At 31.8% G+C, this 25,219-nt stretch overlaps 1 protein-coding gene across 1 annotated transcript; it reads left to right on the top strand.

Moving 5' to 3' along the window:
• Positions 1 to 6,941: 6,941 nt before the first annotated feature.
• On the top strand, positions 6,942 to 17,337 carry LOC110115123 (CTD small phosphatase-like protein 1). The gene is made up of 3 exons (XM_020848260.2): positions 6,942 to 7,789; positions 8,608 to 8,672; positions 17,062 to 17,337. Exons 1-3 carry the CDS (start codon positions 6,946 to 6,948, stop codon positions 17,335 to 17,337), a joined length of 1,185 nt encoding a protein of 394 aa, XP_020703919.2. The 5' UTR covers positions 6,942 to 6,945.
• Positions 17,338 to 25,219: the final 7,882 nt, after the last annotated feature.

The following is a 25,219-nucleotide window of genomic DNA, read 5'->3' as shown; positions in this document are numbered from 1 at the left end:
TGACTAAATTTTGAAGGTTTCCAATTTTTGGAAAATATTTGATTTTAATTTGAATTAGATGCCTTTGAGTTTGAATGATCTAAATTTTTCTAGAATTAATTATAAATCTTTAAAGTTTGCTTATAAATTAAAGTTTTTTTTAAATTGGTTAATTAGGAGGGTTTTATCGTATTGATCCAAATCAAAACTAAACTTCATGAAATCTCCTTAAAAGGTCATGAATGACACAAAGAGTGTAATTTCAAGTGTTTATAATTTTTTTTGGAATTTTTCACAAAATTTGAATTAATTATTAGGATTAATTATTGATTTAACTTAAAATTAGAATTAAGGTAAAATTAGAAGTGATATGACAGTGCTTTGACTTTTTATAGGTTGAAGGTTTGATTAGGGTCAATTAAAGTCCTTATTTAGATTTTTTTAAATTAATATGATTTTTTAATGAATTACTTAAGGCTCTAGGTTAATTCTAAAGGAGAATTTTGAGGCTCCTAGTTGGTGGACCAAATGGGCACCAAATCCAATGGAATTTTAGACATGAGATCTCCTGATATCAAGGTTCAAACACATTGAATTTGAGCTCAAATGGAGCTCCCTAAGGTGCCTAACCAAGCACCTAAGGTGATATCTAGGTCACCTTAGAAAAATTCTAGGGGTCTATCCTAGAGGTGGATTGTGAAAAAATAAGTGGTCATAAACCCCCTATGCTAATCATTACCATCACACCAAAAATAAACTCTTAATTCTCATTGGAGAGATCATGGCTCCAATTTGAATTTAAGGGTCAAACCATGACCCTTTAATCCAAATTGGTATGAAAGTGCCCTTAAATACGTCAAATAGGGGAGAAAAAAATTGGACATGTCAGGGACATGTCCAAATTCTCTCTCCCAAAGTCCCAAGACCTGGTGAGTTTAAATTAATAGATAAATGCAATAATAAATATAATATTCAAATTGAAATTAAATTTCACCCAGATGTAATTAGGATTTGGGAACATAAGGCTTTTGTAGATCTCTTTGAAATCTTTTTAATGAGCCTAAGAACACTAAATCAGCCAAGTGGATTGAGAGATCTAAATTTTCTAACTTTCTCATAAATTTTGTACTTAATTAACCTAGAATTACACAGTCAGCCGGTGCTTTTATGCGTGGCACATTCCGATTGGGAATCAAATCATTGGTGTTGACTGTGTAATTATGGATTTAAACCCAACTATCGGATGAAAGATCAGACGGTCGTGATTAAAAAGTTTCAAAATTGTGAGATCGAACATAGATCATTGATCTAAACCAATGGTCACAATTGCGTCTTCAACCTCCCACTATCTTTCGAAGCTGTTGAGTTATTCCGGCGTGATCTGAGTGATCCCGCCAGAGGTTTCACACCAAAATTTGTGGGAAGCATAAGGATGACAGAAACCTTCTATCAAATAGTGGAAATCCATTGGAGTGAAGATTTTCTTCACACTTGACAAAAATACATATCTAGGGAACTCATGAACAAATTCTCACCATGGAGAAAGTCCCAACGGATGGGTTTTTCTCTCAAGAAACTTCAGGAGGTGAGGGTGACAGTTCTCCTATATACACCAAGATCGGAGGATGGCCAGAGGTAGGAGTTCGATTGGAGTACGGAGTGTTTTCATCAGAGTTCACTCGGGATGGAGGTTAGAAGTGTTTGGGGAGCTGGGCGAAGCTACTGGAAAACTTAGAGAGCTCTGGGGAATGGTTTTGGGAGATCAAATTTGAATGATGGCCCCAAGAATGAGTTGCCCTATTCAGCTCACTCCCATGCTGGGATCGACTAGACAGGTGGGAGGGGCATCCTCCCAGAAGGATCGTGCGCCTAAAACCGATGAGGCCAGGCTCTGGAAGTCATTGAGTCAGGCCCGAAGTGGGGGGGACCACCAGAGTTCCTTCTCCATTAGTTCTGGTCGCCATCGATCAGGGCCTAGGTTGGGTTGACCTCGAAAGGATGATGAGGATGTGGTGAGTTCGAGGGTGATCTCAATTGGACTTGAAGAAGTTCAGTTCAATGGAATGGCTCAGGTTGACCCAAACCTTCTCAGTTTGGGTCAAATTGGGCTTAACCCAAGTCAGGCCAGGCCCTAGGTTTGATGTGGGAAGTGGATCTGGGTCAGGCGTACCCAATGCAAGTGGCAATTGGGTTTAAATTGGCCTGAGATGGGAGTTGGCTCAGGACAATATGGTTTTGGACAATTTGGGCTAGCCTAGAGTTTGACCCAAGCTAGCCCATGGGCTGGGTTGGCTACGTAAGGTGTGTTGGACCTAAGGCCACCTTGTGGAGGTGTTGGAGAGGTTCAAATGAGCTTAGGGCGAAAGTTGGATGAATCCCAAGTGGTTTTGGCCACTTTGGGTTAGCCTAACTCATAACCCAAGTTGACACAATGGCTAGGTTGGCTATGGAAGGTTTATGGGTTCAAAGGAGACCCAATGCCACCAAGGGTTTAATCTAATTTGGTTTGGATTGAAAAATGGTTCAAGGGGATGCAAATGCTAGTAACAAAGAAAAGGAAATGAGATGCACATGCCAGTAACAAAGAAAAGGAAATGAAATAAAATTGATACATATAAGAGAAATGTATGAGGTCACTTGGAGGAATCCAAATAGTTGAAGCTCGAACAAGATCAAATCTATTATAGTCCCCTCAAAAGGTCTCTATTGTATCAATGTATGTTGAAAATTTTCTTATTTTAGGGAAGATTGTAATGAAACAAGAAGAAGAATGAGAAGAAGAGGGAGAAGAAGATGAAGAAGAAGAATGAGAAGAAGAAGAAGAAGAAGAGGAAGAAGGGGAAGATACTCACACTGAAGAATAGCGAAGAAGATGCGAGCGGGATGTGCAAGCCGACGGGCATTTCCGACAGTAATGACTGAACTTGTGTTCCTCTGATAGTAGTTTGCTCCGCTCGGCAGTGGATTGCTCCACTTGAGAGTCACGGTCATGGAATACCGAGAGCCTAGCTGTTCGCACACATAAGATTGGGAAGAATTAGGTATTCTTGATCTTTTTAAGGGCAGGACTCTTTGTGGGTTAAAACCGATGCTATTTTCACTGGTTAAAATTGGTACTAACAGCACCGGTTAGAATTGGAACAAATTGCACTAGTTAAATTTGGTGCAATTTGTAGCAGACAAAATCGATGCGAAAATAGGGTTTTGGTAGTGGTTTTTAAGCCGCTCTTAACATCTGTTGCACAAATCCAGTTTTTTAGTAGTGTATTTGTGTGTCCTATTAATGTCATGATTAGACGCTGATTGTTGAAACACATCGACGCTCATTATCACCATCATCAGTTATCAACCTAAATAGATGGCCACTGTCGACACTATTAGATGGACCAATTACTCATCATCTAGCACCATAGTCGTAAGTAGCACCTACTATTATAGAATTATTGAATATGCCACCAACCTTTTGATAATTTTTAACGTTCATAATTAAACATCATTTGATGCCCGTCAATGCATAATCATTGCCACTGATGTCCAAAGCTAGGCGTGCATTCTTCAATCTCCCCATATGAAGAGAATAATAAGACAAATGATTGAGTTAACAAAACATCCAATATTCCCAATTGATTATAAAATTACGCTTTAACAACCCGAGCAATGCATGTGCCTTGAAAAATACAATTGTAATAAAAGTTCATTAAAGGAAGGAAATGATTCAAGGCACAATAAATACAACAAGATATTTTTATTTTGTTCCTTAGACTAATCTTCGTTGGAAAAGCAAAGTAAACTAACAAATAAAAAGATATCTTTTAATGAGTAGCTATCTTAAGCGTTTGTAGAATTTTAAAAGCTGATTTGAAAAATACATCTATCACTTAGCTTTCTTAGTCTAGTGTGGAAATTACCTTTAGAAATTTTTTTAGGAGGATGCCTAACTACAAAATACTGGCAAGACATGGAAACTAAAGAAAATCTAGAACATCTTAATGTTTAGCCTAATCTCCAAAACCTTCTTACTTGCTCTTAAAATTGGCTACAAGTTATCTCTAAATCATATTATAATAATTTGAGCTTACTTGCTCTTAAAATTGGCTAAAAGTTATCTCTAAATCATATTAGAATCATTTGAACTCACAAAGATTGACAAAATTATGAAAATTCCCTTTTAGAACATACCCTAGTTCTCATATGATCAAACCTTAGACTTTGGGTTGATTTTAACTTTAAATCACTCTAAATTTTGAGTCATTTGGAGCAAGTTTGGACTCCTGGTCAGCTATTTTGAGCAAAAAATATAAAATTGGTCTCACCTTAGTGACCTAAACTGAATCTTGTGACCTTGTCATTGACTCTAACTAACCCAAACCCATATTTGGGTCTTTTAAAGTCACTTTTGGTTAATCCTTTTGACCCAGATCAACCTTTGTTGACCAAAATGATCTGGGTGACCAAAATGATCTTCCTTGGTTTTCCCTAAGTTTAAACCTTCATGAACCCAAAATATTTATTTCAAACTTTGTCCCCAGAATCCCAATACCTTAATTTAGCTATCCCAACCAAGCCAACCCATCAGTTAACGCATGTAAGCCTAATGGGTTGACCCAATTTGACCCAAAAATTAACTTCCAATTTCAAATAAATCTTGGCCTGAAACTATTCAAATTAATTAAGTTTGGTAAAATTAATTTTTGTCTCAAGTCAATCAATTAAATCATTTTCACTCAATTTGAATTTAAATTCAATAATTTGTGTTAAATTGGGCAAAATTTCATAAAATTAAGCTGATTGAGTCAAATCGACTCTACTATAGTTGAATCGAATTAAATGTCATCAAATTAAATTAACTCAACTCAATTCATGCTGAATTGAAATTAAACTAATCAAATTAAAATGAGTTTTTATCAAACAAAAATAAGTTAGTTTCATGCAATTAAATTAAGACCAATTGGATTGAATAAAGTTAAGTGAACCCAATAAATTCAAATCATTTTAAAACAGCCCAAATAAGCCTAAATTGTTCAGCCATACCCTTTCCTAACTCACCACTTCCTTTTAGCTCTAAAAACTTCCCAAAACAAGAAAATTCCCATCCAACGGCCGAAATTATGCAAAGGGTAGCATTTTTCACTTTTATGGGCCATTTCAAATATATTAATTACAACTTGTGAGCTTATCAAGGGATGAATGAATGTATCATTTCCATTGTAATGATTGGGCCAGAGGGCAATATAGGCATTGCATCCCTAGGAGCTATCCTTGCATGGAATATGAGTGAAATAAAGAAGAAACATCTGGATGCATGCATTGAGCTCACGATATGAGATTTTGGAGTAGTTTGTGATTGCTGCTTGGTTTTTCATTCCACCATGGCTGTGAGCTGCTGGTCTTCATTTCACTTGAAGAGAAAAGTTGCAAGAAAAGGTAGCAAGGAGGAATAGCATGTTGGTTCTCGATATTTCCAAGCAAGAAGGTTGCATGTGCGTTGGTTTTCGCATGGTTTATGAAATAGACTTTAGTTTGAAAGTTTTAAATAGAAGCTTGCTTTAAACAGTGATGATTTAAAATCTGAAATAATGTTTTTTATCTACATCTTTTGGAGTTAATTAGTGTTGATTTTTTTTTTTATCATGGATTATAATCCATTAGTCACTTGTTGTTCTTCATGGAATGAGAGAGTCGTCTTAGATGATTTGGTCACATAAAATGGCCGCCTTCCGATGGAGAGATTATTCTGTGCAGACACCGGATGGAAGAACCGATGGGTTACGCTCGGTACCGAGCGCAGTACCATTCTCCTGTTACGCTTGGTACCGAGTGCAGTATCGAGCGGTACCGAGCTAGATACCGAGCGTGGTACATTTTTGTGGTGATGTGATGCATTTTTATTAGTCTCTAGACGACATTCAGACTCCGCACAGAATAATAAATCCTCATGATGACTCCGTTAGGAAAGTAGATGTATTAAAAATTTAACTTATATTAAAAAAGATAGAGGTAGACCTAAAAAGACTTGGTTAGAAAATATTAGAAATGATATTTTTTTATTAAATTTAAACAAGAATTTGACTTTTAATAGAATAAAATGGAGAAAAATGATTCATATAGCTGACCTCACGTAGCCGATAAAAGGATCGATGTTGTTGTTTGTCATTGTTGCATCTAACTAAAATAAAAACAAAGTGAAAAGAAATTAAAAAAATTATAACTTACAGAGTAAAAATGTTATATGATTGTAAAAAAAAATTGCTAATGAAAATATCTTTACATTTCTTTTATAGAAAACACAAAACTTATTTGCATTTTCTTAGAAAATGTAAATTAATTTCAAGTATTTTGTAAAATAGAAAATTAATTTACATCTTCAATTAAAACTCAAATTAACTTTGTGTTTTCATTGCTTTTTAAATTATATTTTAACTATGATTTTAACTATATTTTACCTATTTAAATATAAATAAATCTTGTTTTTTTCTATTGGCATATTATCCTATAAAATATGAGTGCAAAAGCTTATTCATCATTTTGACTCGTATAATTATTTTTTTGGAATAAGGCTCATATAATTCCCTTTCATGAAAAATAAAATCTCAACTTTACATAAAGTAACTTTTTTTTTTTTGGGAAACATCAAATAAAACTATTGTTCTGATTAATTTATATTCAGTCAAATAAATTAACAAAAACGTTGCAAATAAAAAAAAAGGAAGAAAACACCCAACTTGAATAGGACAAAAGCTTTATTGACCGTTGCACCAAAGCTAACTTTTAAATCTCCCGAGCCTCCTATCACCGTCCAAAACTTCACAACTGATCACCTCCATCCGTTCTCCAAACCAAAGCAACCTCTCTGTATAACGCTAACCTTGGTCACCATCAACCTCTGGTTTTAGTCCGCTGCATATAAACAGAGAACCATCAAAATCTTCTGATAAAAGATTCAGTAAGTCCCAAAACAATTAGAAAATGGTCTCCAAGATCGCCAGAAAGACCCTTACTAAATCTTACAAGCACAGCCCAAAGACAAACCACCGCCGGCCTCGGAAGCCAACCCCTTCGCCTCTAAAAACACTTTCCTCTGCTGCCACCTCCATCAACCGATCCCTCTCTTCCTGCCGCAGGCGTCTCGTTAAGATCTTTGCCACCCTCACCGTTTTCCACAGTCCATGTAAGCGAAAACAAGGATTCCACCGCCTCAGGCCAGCCCACGATGACCAAAAGGGCACCAGTCCTCCTCTGTTTTCCACCCCCGCCCTTCCGCCTCTATCATTTCCAAGAAGAAAAACAGTTTTCTTTGATCTTGATGAAACCCTAATCCACTCTTGTACTGGAATGCCGCCTGAGCTCTATGACTTCACCATTCATCCAGTTATTGATGGTAAAGAAATTCCCTTCTATGTCTTGAAGAGGCCAGGTGTGGAGGAGCTTCTCCGTACTGCCTCGGAGTTATACGAAGTTGTCATCTTCACCGCGGGACGTCGGGAGTATGCCTCCCTCATCCTGGACCGATTGGACCCTAAAAGAAAGTTCATCGCCCACCGGCTTTATCGGGACTCATGCAGGGAGATAGAGGCGGGTAAGCTTGTGAAAGACCTCTCTGGTCTTGGCAGAGATTTGGGAAAAGTAGTGATTGTTGATGACAACCCTGCAAGCTATGCTCTGCAGAAGGAGAATGCTATTCCAATTTCTCCCTTTATCAATGATCTAAGCGACTGGGAGCTCAGGGAGGTGATCAAGTTTTTGAATTTCGCTGACAATTTTGATGACACGAGGGAGGCTGTGGCCTTCTATCTCTCCGGCAACAGGAAGGGTGAGTCATGAATCATGCTTTAGCTCTCTTTTTTTCTCTTCTTCGTTGTCGGTGTCATGTACGAATTTTAGAAGTTCGTTAGCTTTCTCTTCTTGGGAAGATCTTTCGGCTCTCTATAACCTACTTTTCCATCCTTCCTGTTTGTTTTACCTTTAAGTCGTTTTAGTACGGTGAATCGAAGCAATTCTTTGTTAAATCGGTATGAAAGAAAAATGTTCTTGTGAACTGCTGAATCTGAATCAAGTAATGAAGATGAATTAATACAAAAGTTCAATCGTTTAAAATGTTGTTCTAGTTGTTGTTCTTAATAATTTTGTTGGATTGTTATTTTAAATAACTTGCGAACCTAGGATACCATAACTTTTCTTAGATTGTTCATCGCTATCTTCATGACATTTGGCTCATCCATTACCCATCAGGTTTGGGAACTCAAACTCAGATGTAGCTACAAAGCTGTAGCATCAATTGGAAACTGTAGTATTTATTATTATTATTGAGAAATAGTACTTTCAATTGATGAATTGTGTGAATTACTTTCTTATCGGACTGCCTTTAAAAGGCTGTAATGAGCTCTATGTGACACCGGAGTGTCCCCTGTTTTAGCTCCAGCGCCTCCTCTGTTTCTTTTGAGTATTTTGTTTCGTTGTTTTTCCTGTTTTCGTATTCGTTTGTTCCCTATTATTTTCGCCTGTTGCTTTTCCTGTAGCTGACTTAGTTCAGTGGCTTTAAAGCCTAATTCGAATAAAGGCGGGATAGATTTTTTGGAGCGAGAAAAACAAAACCCTGTTCATGCTTGATGAACTTTCTGTATCCTGTAGGAGTACAGGTGGTGATCGGAGTTCGACGACGAAGTAGTTATCTTCCATGGAGCTCGCAGGAGGAGGTAAGCCTTGTTTCCATCTCCTAATCGCAGGTTGTTGCTGTCGTCGCTGTCGCAGCCGGCGTCACTATGAAATGTAAGATAATAGAAAGTTCAAAAGGGATGCAGCATAGAAATCCAATTTCAAGCATGAACATGATCACTTTTATGAAGCTTAAGTAAGTTGAAGTAATGGAAGATTAGATTTCTTTCTTTTATTTGTATGATCAGTTTAGTCCCTCACATGAAAAGTGTGAAATAGTCAAACATAACGCTCATATCATTCTTACAAAATAAAATCTGGTCGTATCCTAAAGAATCTGGAATGCATGTTGTCTTATTTTTTAAACTATGCTATTTACTGTGATGTCATGTCTAACCGCCAAATTGAATAAAGCTAAAATTCTAACCAATAAGTGATTTAAAGCCTTCCTTTAATGTGTAGGTTCGGTAAGCTTGATTTGTTTAGCATTATTCAATACCATTCGCTAAAAAGTAAATATTATGTAATTATGAGATCAATGTTTTTCGAGAATTTAAAATTAAAATGTGAAATGGTTCGAGTAGCTCTAGTGGAAGATAAGATTATAGAGAGCCATCGAAGAATGGCTTGGTTCTTGGATGGCTTGGTCACATAAAATAGCAGCCGTCCGATGACCCAGTTAGGAAAGTAGATGTATTAGATTTGACTCATGCAAAGAAATGTAGAAGTAGACCAATAAATATTTGGTTAAAAATTATTAGAAATGATCTTTCTTTATTAAATTTAAATGAGATTTTGGCTCTTAATATGACACAATGGACAAAAAGGATTCATACAGTCGGGCTCCACGTTGTGGGATAAAGGCTTTATGTGCTGCAAGCCTTCTTGCAAGTACTTAGTGAAGCGACTTGATAGCTTCTCTTTTTAAAGTTTTTTTTCAGAGAGCATCAAGTTGCTTGATGGCTCCTTTATCCTATTGATTTATGCTTTCATTATTATTTCTTGATTTATTTTTGTGAGGACTTTTAATTGTAATATAGTTATCCCTATTATTAGTTGTATCTCCTGTCATTCTCTATTATAGTGGAGCACTTGGCCAAGCCTAGGCAGACATCATGTCCAACCACTTCCATTCACTTCCACATAACATAATAAACCCATACAAATTAAATCCCATATTACCCCCACTGTTAATCTCCGACAAAAATCTTTAAACTTGGTAAGATAATATGCTAAAAGAAGATAATTGGAATATCAGCAACTTGATTGATTGTATTTGATGAAATCAAAATTAATGTGGTACATGATGCTCCTCATAGAAGTGATGGATCAATCACCAGAGCTCAGAGCAAGAACGAGACTGAAAATTTTAGTGGATGAATGATTTGGAGAAGGAGAAAAGCTAATAAATAAGAATTTATTTTATATTTATATATGTGTTAAATATTATACGAGACTATGATAGTAATTAAAAAGTGAATGTGAAAATTTTAAAATTTTAAAATTCGAATTTTAAAAATTGTCTTTAATATTGGCAAGGTAATATGCTAAAAGAAGATAATTATACTATCAGCAACTTGGTTGCATTTCATGAAATCTATGCCACAAGATGCCCATCTAAGAAGTCATGGAACAATCACCATGGGTTAGAGAAAGAATGAGGCTGAAAAGATGCAAGGATCAAGGACTTGAGAAAAGCTAGTAAATAGAATTTTCTTTATGTTTATGTATAAATATTGTATGAGACTATGTCATTTTAATTTTGAGTTGTAATAGTAATTAGAAAGTGAAAGTAAAAAAGTTCAACATTTTTAAAATTTGAATTTTAAATATTCAAAATTTTGAAATTTGAAATCTTGGAGGGATCACAAGAAAGGAATGTTATATTAAACTCAAATGAAGTTTATAGTTTAAAAAAATAATAATAATTTTCAAGCAGTTATAGCCAACCTCATCATTGAAAGATTTGGTTATACTTGTCCCAAAGATGTACAATCTCTCCTCGCTCCATTTAATTTTATTTCAATTTCAGGTATTATAGAACATCTATAAATATTATAGAACTATAAATGAAAAGTAATTTTTATTGTGTTTATAAAAATTTGAATTCCATCCATAAATATGAGGCTTGGTGTCAAGGCTTCTTATAAAAAGGTTTGGTGATTGTTTCAAACTCCGTATTTAGTGAGTGATAAGTTTATATTATTTTATTTAAAGTTTTTTTATTGTAAAATCTTTGGCAAATTATTGCATCCGGTCATCTGAAAGGAACGGATCTCTCTCTGTCTATAGTAAAACGCAAGTAAAGCACATATATGCTACAGTACCTGTGCTTTTACTGTAGACAGAGAGAGATCGGATCTCTCTGTCAGGTGACCGGATGCAATAATTTGCCCATTTCTATACCATTCCATATCAGTTTCTGAATTTCTCTATAATCTGCCCAAAAGATCCCCTCATAATTAGAAAGTGAAAGCAAATAATTCAAAATTATTAAAATTTTTATTTCAAATATTCAGAATTTTGAAAATTTAAATTTTGAAATTTGTTTTTTAGGGATCGCATGAAAGGATTCTTTAATTAAACTCAAATGAAGCTGTTAGTTAAAAAAAAAAAAAAGAAGAAGCTCTCAAACAGTTATAAACAACCTCATCATTGAAAGGTGTGGTTATACATTTCCAAAAGATGTACCGTCACCACTTTTCACCTCTTCAAGTAGGTTGACCTCAACTCCTCACTCCATTTAATTTTATTTCAATTTAAGGTATTATAGAGCATCTATAAATATTATATAATGATAAATGAAAATTAATTTATATTATATTGTGATTACATATTATGAAGCTTGAACATCATTCGATTCCAATCCTTTACAAAGCTTACCCTAACACATTATGGAATCCCTCTCCATAAGGCTAAAATAGCAAACAACAAAGGTTAAAACCCTTCATGGTAACCCTATCATTTATCGTGCCTAAGTTGGAGAGAAGATTTGGAGACTTCATAATTAAGAGGAGTGGATGCTTGGAAAAGTAGTTGCAAATGGTGATTTGGGTCCATTAAATGGCAATTTCCTTAACTTTTGTGCATTGTTTACTCTTTTTGTGATAATTGAGTTTTTTTTCTATTACAAAATTTGAGGCAAAATATTATGTCTAAGTCAATCTTTCGAATAAGTGTAAACATGTCAACTACGTACTTCAACTTTCTTGTGAAAAACCAATTTCCATTTAAACCTATCTAACCTTTATGTTGTTAGAGTAAACTCATATTGGAAAGGGGGTTATATACTTATAAAATTAGACTACACTTCTGTTATAATCAATAGTAGATTTATACCTTACAAACTTAGATTAGATTAGAATAATTTTGAATTTGAAATATTGTTTCAAATTGTAAATTGGAATCCATTATAAAATCATTTCTTTGACTTTGGAATATTGTTTACTCATTGTGTTAATTTGATTTTCTATTGCAAAAAATAAAGCAAAATTGCATGTCTTATTTAATCGCATGAATTAGTGTAAATATGTCAACTATACCTCTACTTCATGTCCATACCTTTCCTAAACCTATTTAACCCTTATGCTGTTGACGTGAACTCATAATGGAAAGGGTATTGTCAAAAATAGATTTATACAAAGCAAACATAGATTTTGTTGGAAAATTTTTGCTAGCAACAATATATTCAATCAATTTAAATTGCTCCTTGTATTGGAGTGAAGGCTTTAAAATTTTTAAATATAATTTCAATCATATTTTCACATTTATACAGCAAGCATTCATTGCATATTTTAATAAAAAACTAAAAAATGTAATATCTCATAATGCATCATTAGTGTAACCACATTGCATATAACATTCCACCAAAATCTGTTAGAAAGATAGAGGAGACTTCCTTATCAAATCAAGAATCTTTCCAAATTTTTTGATAGATGATCTTGTTGTGACTTACCCACATGTATAATTTGAACAATATGTTAATTGTTCAACTACCCACCCATAACCTAAGTACAACTAAACTAGTCGCAAAAGAGATTTTAGACAACCTTAGGAATGACTATCCACCTCAGAGAGATCCCCTAAGGACTAATCATAGGCTTAAAGGCCATATAGATGGTGCGCACGAACCTAATAGATGTTCAGATTAGCTCACAAGGATTGATGAATTTTTTAATTAATATCAAGTAGATGAGTACTAAAGAATCTTCTTTGCTAAGTTGAAATTAATAGGCCATGCTAACATCTATTGGAATAACATCTTAGTAAAAATGGAAAGACTATATATAATCTTTTGAACTAGATTGAGATGAAAGAAATTCTAAGGACTAAGTATTCTCCCTGGAATCATGAGTGGAATTGCATGAGCAATTTATGATCATAAGATAAGGGAACATGTTTGTAGAGTACAAAAAGATATTTTTGATTATAGAAGCTAGGAGTAATTATGATCATAAAGAGTGGTAAATAGCTAACAAATTTGTAGTTAGTTATAGGAGTGACATCAAAATTGAGGTAGAGCCCTAAACTTGTGATGATATTGTTCATTAATCTATACTCTTTGAAAGCATAAGGAATCATCATCTATATTTAATTATAGAGTCTAAGCATTCGTATAAGCAATTTTCCCATTTCAAATAAAAATATTAGCTACTATACTTATGTAATACCACATATCCTAGAATCCAGGCAATTAATATAATTTTGAATTAATAATTGCTTGAACTTTATTAGTTAGTGATTGTTAGTATTGTAGTACTAAATTAACTTTAAGCAATTCAAGGATTGGAATGGGGAAGGAGAAAGTGTAAGTTGTCAAAATTGCTCTTGGAGTGTCTCAAGATTGAGCTTCATGCTGTGTCATTGAGCTCTTTATTTGGAAGAATGATTGAGAGAGTGCTACAATTTTGGGTAGTTTTGCCATGGTGCTTGACTCTCTATTTAGAGAATTTTTGGAGTATCTAAAATATTCTATTGGAGTGCAATGTTATTGAAGTAGTGAGAGTCATGGCACTGGGACAAAATGAAGTTTTCATATTTAAATTTTCAAACCCAATTTCACGCCCATTATACTAGGCTCTTATTGTAGAAGGAAATGGAGAGGAAAAGAGAGAGAAGGGGAGAGAGATAAAGAGAGAATTTAGAGGTCAAAGCTTAGGATTTCCAATCAAACCACTTAGAGAAATTAATATAGTAAAGGTAGGCTCCCAATATCCTATTTTTTATTTTAATACGAGCTTTTCTATAAACAGATAATGAGTAAAAATGTATTTTAATTAGTATAGTTTATGTTTCACTGATAAGTGTAAATAATATTATGTTTTATGTGTTGATTTATCAGTAAAAATATGTTATTTTTTTTGTTTGTGCGGAAAATATAGGAAATGGGAAATTTATTAAATATTGTATAACGCCTTGGCGTTGGACACAATATCGCCTTGGTGCAAAACTTAACACATCTGGAGTACCCAAATATAGACATGGCAGTGCCCAATCTCAGTTTAATAGTGCTACAACATTAGAGGAGTCAGTGTCTCAATGCTTAGCCAACTATTATAGTGTCGCTACGTCAGAGGAGTCGGCACCGCAAAGCTTTCTCTGTCTACATAGTTCCACGGTGCCAAATTCTAATGACGCTAAGTCAAGGGAGTTCCATGTGGATGTCAAAACACTCAATTGTTAAGAATGTCATAACACTATAGTTGTAACCATTTAGGCCACAATTTGTTAGTAAAGCGACATGATGATTAATTAAACCACAAATCTATATCAACAAGTGCTACAACTAAGGAATCACTTTAGTACTATGGTGATAGTTCATTTTATGCGTGCCACGGTGCAATTGTCTCTAGTGCCATAACGCTAGAATCAAATTTTAATGTCTTTTTTTAAATAGTTAATTTTTAATGTTAGTTGATGAGTTAAGTCGCTTGTTTAATTTTAGTGTTTATAGTGCTTCTTTGATTTTACCTTTGAAATGACAACTAAGAGAATACAGAGAGGTACTACATACATTCCATTAGAATATTTGGCTTATGCTTGTGGAAGGAATTCTGTCAGTTCAAGTAGAGATATAAAGGAGATCATTGAACCCATTAAGTGATATCATTTCTTTTTCTAGTTTTTTTCCTTTTATATAATTAATGAAAATGAATTTACTTCACTTGTTCATAATATATGGCAAAATTCTTTAGTTTTAGACTAATGGTTTAAATTAAATATGTAGTACTAAGGAATTCTCTTCTTGAATAATTTATTAATTATTTAAATATACTAAGTCTTCATTTAATGCACATAGTGGCCATATATATAGTTAATATCGGATGTTATGTGGAGCTTAGGAATAAGAAAGCAGACACAACTAAGTATGTTGAATTAATTTGATACAAGCATATGCATAGTGCTTGTAATGTATCAAATTTATAAAGATGAATTATTATGAGGGGGTTTTAACAATTCTTGCTTTAATTACTCTTTTAAGATTTTCATTAGGTGACAAACTATGAGAGTTTATAATGATATTGAGGTTGGAAGAATTTAATATGTTCTGCCTCTTCATGCTTGACTGAGCAGACAGTGATGTATATGCTATAAATAGCATTAACATAAAAGAGAATCAATAGAAAAATATTATATTTATATTCTATCAATTTAAAATAATTTATCTAAATAGTATTTCATTTATTTATTTTTTATTTTAAATTCAGTAATTGAATCTCCGCCAAAACTTGTTTTATTGAGTACGATCATTATTGTAGTTGAAGTAGATAGTACTATTATTTACAAGTAAACATTTTTCATCGTGAAATCGATTTTGAACAATAATGTTTGGAATCATCAAAACTACATAAGTTGCATAAATATAACTCATTTAAATAGCAACTATTCAAACATTAATTAGTAAGGTTTTTATAATTTTTATATAAAAGAAAACCAAAGTATTTTTTTAAAGATTGATATCACCCTAAATAATTTTCACAATTATTCCACCGCCCTTATCAAGTTTTTGAATCCATTGTCGAGAAGAATTTATTTTATTTATAGATTTACTATTTTGTTGAATCAATAACATAATTATTCGTACTATATTCTTTTATTTTTTTTATTTGTATTTACTAATTGTTTATATGTTGTTACGTAATTACATGACATAGAGGAGAGTCATATTTAAATTTTGATTATGAAACTGAGAGAACTCTTTCTAAAATTAGTACCACCAAAAATATTTTTAAATTGACTGGCCCTATTCAAAATGTAGATCATTCTAGACCTCTTAATGATTTTATAAACCCTTTATTAGATGAAATTCACCAAAACATAAATAAACCCTCCATCTAAGGAAATAATTTTGAGTTAAAACCTGTAATTATTCATATTGTATTGAATTCTCAGTTTTGGGAACTCTTATTGAAGACCCTAACCTATATTAACAAGTTTCTTAGAAATTTATTTAACTTTTAAGTACAATGGTGTTAGTGATGATATATTTAGACATAGATTGTTTCTATTTTCTCTAAGAGACAAGGAAAAAATGTGGTTAATTTATTTACTCCCAGACTCTATTACCACATGGAATAAGTTGACCTATAAATTTTTAGAAAAGTATTTACCACATTCTAAGACTGCCAAGCCTAGAAATGATATTACTTTTTTTAATCAATTTGTAGGATAATCTATTAACGAGAGTTGGAAGAGATTCAAAAAGATGCTTAGAAAGTGCCCTCACCAAACCTTACATGATTGGTTGATAATTCAAACTTTTAATAATGGATTGACAGGATCCCTTTGAGCCATAATTAATGCTATAGCTAGAGCTTCTTTGATGCTAAAGCCTTCTGAAGATGCTTATGAATTAATTGAAGAAATGACAAAAAAGAAATAAGATAGTTGCAGAAGTCTACGAAATTAATTTTTTATCTATTTTGACTGCACATGTTGCTGAAATACTAAAGAAGTTGAGTACTTTAGGCTTAAATTCTAATTCATCTTTACATTTAGAAGATAAAAGCTTAATGAAAAAAAAATGATATCTAAGGGATTAAAAATATAAAATTGATTTAATGATAAAAATATTCCTATTTAAATACATAAAATCTTGGTTGAAGGAATCATCAAAATTTTAGTTGGTCAAATAAAAATGGTTGAAATAAATAAAATTCTTATCAAAATAAGCAAGAAACAAATTAGAATAATGTAAGTTAGCTTGCAACATCTATGATAGTAAACCCATTGAATCTCTTCATAGCAAAACTGAAGTTAACCTAAAGAGAGAAATAGATACAAATGGTACCTAATTTAAGAGTAGCAATCTTAGACCTTAGCTAAATGGAAAATTTGGGCAAGTCTAGCTGAAGACTATAAACTTTTCAACACTTCAAGTTATTAGTTAATGGTGAAGAAATGATTGATCTGTCTGTTGGAATATAACAGGATGTCCCCTTTGTTACAATTACTTTAGGGTCAAGAGTTGACTCCCCCATCTCTAGGATGGAGATCATTGTCGCCCATTTTACCACTGTACCCTCTACTCATGAGGATAAGAACTTGGGATCATTAACAAGGGAAGAGTTACCATCTCAATACGAGATTGGGTCAGGTTCTAGCACCCCTGTCACTAGCAAAAATAAGAGGAGGAACTACTTTCAAAGAGTCAGAAAGAAGGTTGTTAAGGCCATAAATACTATTGAGTTAGAAGCCTTAAAATAAGTCAAATATAAGGCTTGTAAAGAACTCATTACTCATTACACCTACCCCCTCCCTAATGGAAATCATTTCCACCCTTCTCATATTACTCAAATGAGGTAGGTTGTAAGAACAAAAGTGCGATCTTTAATACACCTTCTTGACAACTACACAAAAAGAATCAATCAAGCTAGAACTGAATAAATACCAAAAATAGGCCATAGGCCCCAAATTGAGGGTTATGACCCATCTACTGTACTAGATGATGTTAGGTTACATTACTATATGTGCCCCACTTCATCATATATAGAGGAGGGTGGGAGGGAACCCAACCTTAGGTTTAATCAGTTATCTAGTCAAAAGAATCCTATGTGTTTTTTTGGTTGTTTTGCTTTATTTTTTGATAAAAGAGATGGAAGTGATGACAGATATTGGCTTGTGTAATTATACTTAATTAGAAAATTTGGTTTTGAGAGTTATAATTGAATGCTCAGCATCATATGCATTAGTTATCCTCTAAATGTATTATATTATTAATGTTATTTTATGACACATGCTTTATGTGTTCTTTATCATTCATATGAAAGCATATATTTGTAGTATTTAATTTTGTATTTATTTACATATTAGCAAATTCCCTTCATACTTAAATTATTAGTTCTCCAATTACTTTTATATTCTCTTTATTTAGTTCACCCATATAAAAATGATAATTAAAAAAATATAAAAAATTAAGATATTAATAAAACCCTACATCCTATTTTGAATGAACTATATTTATACTTTATAGGTTAGAAAAACTATTACTTAACTCATTCAATCATTTGAACAACTATCCTAATTTGAATTTATACCTTATACCTTTATGAATTTAAATTCTAAAATTATAAAAGGAATAATTAGTATTAAAAATTAAATATGAGTATATTAAAATTTCAAATCATAGCTAACTTAAAAAAAGAATTAATAATCTCATCAAGTCCATACATTAAAATTAATAAGAATGTATGAGAATCCTAAAGCAAAAGGTGATATTCAAATTTTTTAAATATATACGTCATAAAAAAAAAAGAATTACAAATAGTTCTTAAAAAGAAAAAGAAATAAAAAATATCAAAAGAAAAGGATGAGTAAACTCAAAAATTAGAATCAACGAAAGCTTAAGATTTAAAATATAATCTTATACAAACAATTTATTGGATAATTTTTATAATAACCTTATCAAATTATTAAAACTATATTATTCACCTCACCATTGAAAAGTTAATGATTAAATCTATAATTTATAATTTCAAATTAATTAAAAATAAAAATGATTGAATAATATAGTTTTGAGTGCTATAGTGATGTAATTTATTTTTTATGTTTTTTTATAAATTGTCCATTTATAATGTTAATAGAGAAGTTCAGTCACTTATTTAACTCCAATCAATAAAGTGGTTCCCTAATTTTTTTATGGGTGATAATGAGGGAATTCAGAAAAGAACTAGGTACATTACATTGGAGTGTTTGGGTTTTATATGTAGAAGCAATTCTATAAGTTTAAGGAGGAGTGTAGAGGAGAACATTGAACCCATTCAGTAAAATCTTTACTCCTATTCTTTCTTTATTTTATGTAATTAATAAAAATGAATTTGTTTCACTTATTCTTCATGTCTGGCAGAATTCACTTATTTATAAATTATATTTATCAATTATTTTAAGATGTTTTCAATATACTTGGTCTTTACTTAATATACACAGTGGTCATACATAGAGTTAATATCTAATAAAATATGGAGCCTAGGAAAAGATAAGCTGGCATAACTAGGTATGTTAGATTGGTATGATGCAAGCATAGGCATATTGCTTATCATTTATCAATAGTGATGAATTTTCATGAGGAGGTTTTAATAATACATGCTTTACTTACTCTTCCAAGTTTTTCATAGGGTGACAGACTATGGGAGTTTATGATGGTTTTGAGATTCAAAGGGTTTAATCTATCCTTTATTTCTTTATGCTTGACTGAGCGGTCGGTGATGCATATGGTCTGAAAAGCATCGATATAAAAGAGAATTATTAGAAAACTTATTATATTTACATTCGATTAATCTAAAATAATTTATCCAAATAGTATTTTATTTAATTAATTTTTATTTTAAATTAAGTAATTATATCTTCATAAAAACTTATTTTTATTAAGTAGGATAATTGTTATAGTTGTAGTAGACAATACTAGTATTTACATGTCAACATTCTTCCTCATGGGATTAATAATGTACTCTATCACTATATTTTTTGATTCAACTTTTATATTTGCATATATTATGTGAAATTTTTATAATTTTAATTTCAAAGAAAACCTAAGCATTGTTTATGGATTGATTGAGTCCTAAATCATTTTCACAATTCTTTAGGTTACTCCAGTGCCCCCATCATGCATCATATAGTTTTTAAAAAGTTGTAGCATTCTCCATTTTGAACATTTCAGCTATAAGAAATGATGTTCTCGATTGATTTTACTTATGCTAATATCTAAATATTCCTTTCTTGAGAACTATTAACTCTAAAATTTATGGTAATCTACAAAAAGCCTAAAAAAATGTTTTAAAGCCTAATTATAAACATTATGTTAAATAATGAGAGTTGAAAATTTTGAATGACGTATGTGAGTATAATCCCGGTATTACTGTGTACTCGCATTATTGAGATTTTTAGATTTTGTTTTCTAATTTTTGAATTTGATTATTCTATTAAAGTTCTACTTATGCATTTATGATCATATGGTAGATATTCTAACATGGGAGACTAATAAATTATACTATAAACTATATTCTATGGACACAATATTTTATTATGTTCTACTCTATCCTATTATGTTCTAATTGTGATCCAATTTATTTTATGCCAATGTGGGTGGTTTGAGGGAGACATAAGTGAAAGTTGAGTTTTAAGGGGAGTAAGAGGGGTCTCCTTCACCTCATGGATAAGTGAAGTAGAGTTACATGTAAAAATAAGGATATATATATCATTATGCATATGATATCATATTTTCACTCTAAATAAATTCTCTATTAAATGAAGATTAATATATATATTTTTTAAATAAGAGCATTATGGTAACTCTATAAAAATGGTAATATAAGGTTTCTAGAAAAGCTATGAATGAAAGTGCAATTCTACTCTATTTTGGAAAGCTATGTACTGTGATAGATTCATGAAACTATAAGCAAATGCATATTTGTAAAAATATACATTTTGTTATATCTCTATGAAATTGAAATGTACTTTATGCATTTTTTAATTTTTTAATTTAAACTTTTAATGTATGAAATGTAATTATGGATATTAATTTTCATAATGAGACTTTAGGCCTACTGATTGAAATACTCATTCCATTTATTCTTAATATTCCAGGAAAAGAAAATGGCCTAGCTGAATAGGATAGTGTAGGGATAGGATCATCTAGATTAGCACAATTAAGGTATTTTGTAATCCAATATAATTCTTTTGATGTATAGAATTTATGTGAGTTAGATTATTCTGCATAAGTTTTGAGAAATGAAAATGAAATGATGTTTGAATTATTATTATTTTGGATTTTTATAGCAAGATCTATTTTATTCTATTTAAATAGAGAAGTTAAAACATAAGATTATATATTCAATTCTTTCATTAGATCTTCGAGCATCGTATAGTAGTGTTAGAGCAATGATTTGTAAGGGTTGAATCATAACTAGAGCTATATAGAATGATCACTAATAGAAAGATAAAAGAGTTAGTGTGCGTCTAGTTGACTTCTTTTCTTTTGGCATAGATAAAGTATCAATGCACATGGACCACAAAGATCCTAAAGTAATTGATGAATAGAGTTCCACTAAAGTTGTTATAGTTTAAAGTACCATCCAAGCTGATGAGTCAAGCTCAAGGTTAGATGGCTGGAGTTCAGGATAAAAAGAAGCACCTTTAGTTGTTCCTTAGGTTGAAGAGTCCTCATTTTTTGGGTTACTAAAGCCCGAGGAAGTTAAAGATTGGTTGAATATGATGGAAAAGTAATTTTATAGCAAGAAATGTCTAGATGATAGAAATAATTTTTAGTCATATTTTTGTTGGATGGTGATGTAAAGCAATGGTGGATAGGCCAGTAGTGGGAGAGTTCTTGGAGTTCTTCAAAAAATTTTTTTTTCATCTGCCAATTACCATGCCATAAATGTAAGAATCATTTTTTAGACTAGTGCAAGGAAGCAAGATGGTGATGTAGTATGAGCAGATTTCATAACTCTTATCAACTATGCTTCTCAACTAGTCAGTACCCATAAGGAGAGGTGTTAGAAATTTTTAAGAGGTTTGAGAGATAATTTGTAGCACACATTTGTGTCATTCATTATTTATGTCTTTTACAAGCTTGTGGAGAGGTAGGTCTAGTGTGATGCCCTAGTATTTAATGGAAGGATTGAAAACCTAAACCTATAATTTAACCACACTGTTATTAATAGAGAGAACTATAGTAACTAAAAGTCCAAATATTAAAAGCGACTCCTCATGTTTCATTTTATATATATACACATATATAATAACCTAATTAACTTTCAATTATTTTTATATTAAAGGGATTTAAAACTTGATTGCAAAGAATGTCTTTATTACTTAAACTCAGAAGATCCAACCTCTACATCTTTCTACTCTATTAAGCCTTTACCTTCCACTGAAATGTTAGAAAATATGATAGGGTGAGCAACACTAGCTTAGTAGAACTAATCATAGAACCTATCATAGATATGAATATTCAAAGTAAATTTTAAATATCAGTTAATAATAAAAAAATACAACAACTTATAAAGAATAAATAAATTATTAATAATTTTTTTTTAGAGTTTCACAAAGTTTTTATATACAACATAGAATACTTGTTATCAAATGTTCACTTGAACTTGACTTTCACCGTTCATCCGGTTCCATTCATAAATTCAAGAATTACTAACATTATGTTCATAATATTATATCTACTTATTTCATTGAAGTATTAACATATGTAATGCAATGGTTATAATGCATATGTGCTTATATCTACTTAGTACTCAATTTTCATTTATGACACCTTTTAACCTTCCATACTTGCATGTAGAAAGAGGGGCTAGAAATATGATAGAATAACGTCACATAACCTCCCATTCTTTCTTTCAGCAAGTGGGGCAAGAATTCCTCTCACATCCATAGTAGGCCTATCAAGCTAGAATATAATATATACGGCCTTTGTAATATATTATAGAGTGCATATTTTCATATATTAAAACATATTTCTTGCCATAGTATTAACATTGCATATGACAATGCAATAATAATTAAATTTTAATTTCTAACTAATAATGCATGAATTATTATTAAACAAATATGTTGCATGTCTAACATTATACTCACTGAACCATTCTTGCTCAAATTCCAACTTTAGAAGGATATTCATATAAACATATTAAAACTTTTATATAGATATTATATTTATTAGAAAAGCCTAAAAAAATTTATATACTTAGAAATCTATATAGAAAAAACTATCCAATGGAAATTCAATTTCTTATAGTCAAAATATATGGGATAAAGCATACGATAAAATATCAAAAGTTTTACAGAGAGCTTTTTAACGCTCAAGAAAAATATTTTTTTATTTATAACTTTTATAAAAGTACTATACTTAAAATTAAAGATAGGAGTTCAGAAGTCTACTACATTTTCTATAAAATATATGCACTAATATATAAAATATGAGCTTTGGCCTCTAAATCCTCTCTCTTCCTTTTTCTCCCTACTTCTCCTTCTCTCTTCTTTAGTGAGGTCATAGTGAAATAATGGGATTAGAAAATGGTTTTAAATAATTTTAATATTTAAAAACCACAAATCTAGCATTATGTCATTGTAGTAGACTCTTCAATGCCACAACATAGATTTGAATATTCTAGATTCTCTTAGAATATTTTATTTTAAGTCTTGGCACCATCATGATGCCATACAACACCACAGTGCACACTCAATTTCACTTCCCCACCTAAGAAATAAATGCCATGATTCTGCCAACCCAGCATCACAACACTCCAAGCACTACAGGAAAACCTGTCATTACCGTTGGACTTTCTTGTGGACATTTATACGCAGGTAAAAGTGGCAGATTAACTGGCATAATATGTGCCAGTAACTTTATAATGAAATTATTGACGTAAAATTTGTTGTGATGGTACTGACTTATATTCCATCATTTTTTGTTGGTATATTTTAAATCCCGACATAATTTTCATTAGAAGTTATCGACAGAGTCACCGCTATAAATTTTGCCGACTTACTTAAACTCAAGAAAAAAATTCCTTTGTATAGTAACATTATCAACATATAAACATCAGAGGGAATGAGCCCAATTTTGACGGCTCTATAGTTTCTTTCAATTTTTTTCCCTCTTCATTTTTACTTTTTTCGGGCTTGAGACTTGCCCTGAATGCTGCCACCATTGCGATCGGTCTCTCATCGATGTTCATCGCTAACCTTTCCCACATTCACCATCGTCTATTGCTAAAGTTTGTAGCCTCCATTCAGTTTGTTACCGAAGTTTGCCACATTTATTTTGTCTGTTGCTGAAGTTCACTGAACTGACCATTTATTGATGATATTCTTCTTGTTGATGAGTATGTAAAGGGATTTGATGTTTATATTTGTAGTTGAGATTAATATCTTTTTCCTTTAGTTATGTATGTTCTCACTAGACATTTTCAAGATAATGTACCTTGGTGTATGCTTTTTTCTAATGATATTCTTCTTATTGATAAGACTAGAGAGGGAGTTGAAGGTAAACTTGAATTATGTAGATGAACCTTAGAGTCTATAAGTTTTCACATGAGTAGATCTGAAAATTAATATATGTAGTATAATTTAATAGTAATAGACCTAGTTGAGAGATTGTGACTTTGGGCTATGAGCTCATAAATAAAAGTACATATTTTTGATATCTTAGATCTATTTATTGTGAAATAGATGGGGGTATTATCAATACAATTCATTTTGGATGGATGAAGTGGAGGAATGCATTAGGCTTGTTGTGTGATAGAAAAGTCCATCTAAGACTTAAGGGAAAATTATATAAGATGTTGGTGAGACCTGGTGTAGAATATTGACCATTAAAAGGGAAGCATAATATTAAGTTAAGTGTTGCAGGGATGAGGATTCTCAAGTGGATGAGTGGATTTACCCTTATAGACTGGATACATAATAAGCATAAATATGAAAAGGTTGGAGTACCTCCAGTGAAAGATAATATTAGAGAGAGTCACCTTAGATGGTTTGGCCACATAAAATGATGGCCTTCCGGGTAGGCTAAGACTCTTTGTATTTCCCATAAATGGAGGTTGACATATTTTTCATTGACAGAGGACCTATATGAAATTAAAATCCATTTATTTTCCTTTAATAAATATTACAACAATATCTATTATATTTATATTATAAGTAGGATATATAATGAATATAAGAAATCAAAAAAATTGGATGTATAACTAATTCGCACAAGGATAAATAACATTAATAGATGAGTTCATTAAAAGGCTATTTTTTTTTATTCTGATAGCTTCTTAACTGCTCAGCTTCATCTAAAATGGGAAATTTCGATGCCCATTTTCTAAACATAAAAATCAAGTGCGCCTATACCCTTATGATGTAAATGTTGATCTATATAGTCCAGAATATTGGTATTTGACTTCTCATGGTGAGTATTAACCATATTTTGATTCTTGATGCAGCCCATCTACAAGCTCTAATATAATTGAGAAATAAAATATTTGACCTGATCTTGAGGACTTAGTTTATGATGCAATTAGAGCACAATTTGAATAATACATAGAAGCGTCACCTAATAAGGAGGCCCAACATTTTTATAATTTGTTGCATA

The sequence above is a fragment of the Dendrobium catenatum genome, unplaced genomic scaffold (genome assembly GCF_001605985.2).
Source record: "Dendrobium catenatum unplaced genomic scaffold, ASM160598v2 fragScaff_scaffold_621, whole genome shotgun sequence".
NCBI lineage: Eukaryota > Viridiplantae > Streptophyta > Magnoliopsida > Asparagales > Orchidaceae > Dendrobium > Dendrobium catenatum.
This window is presented reverse-complemented; position numbering and strand designations above follow the sequence as displayed.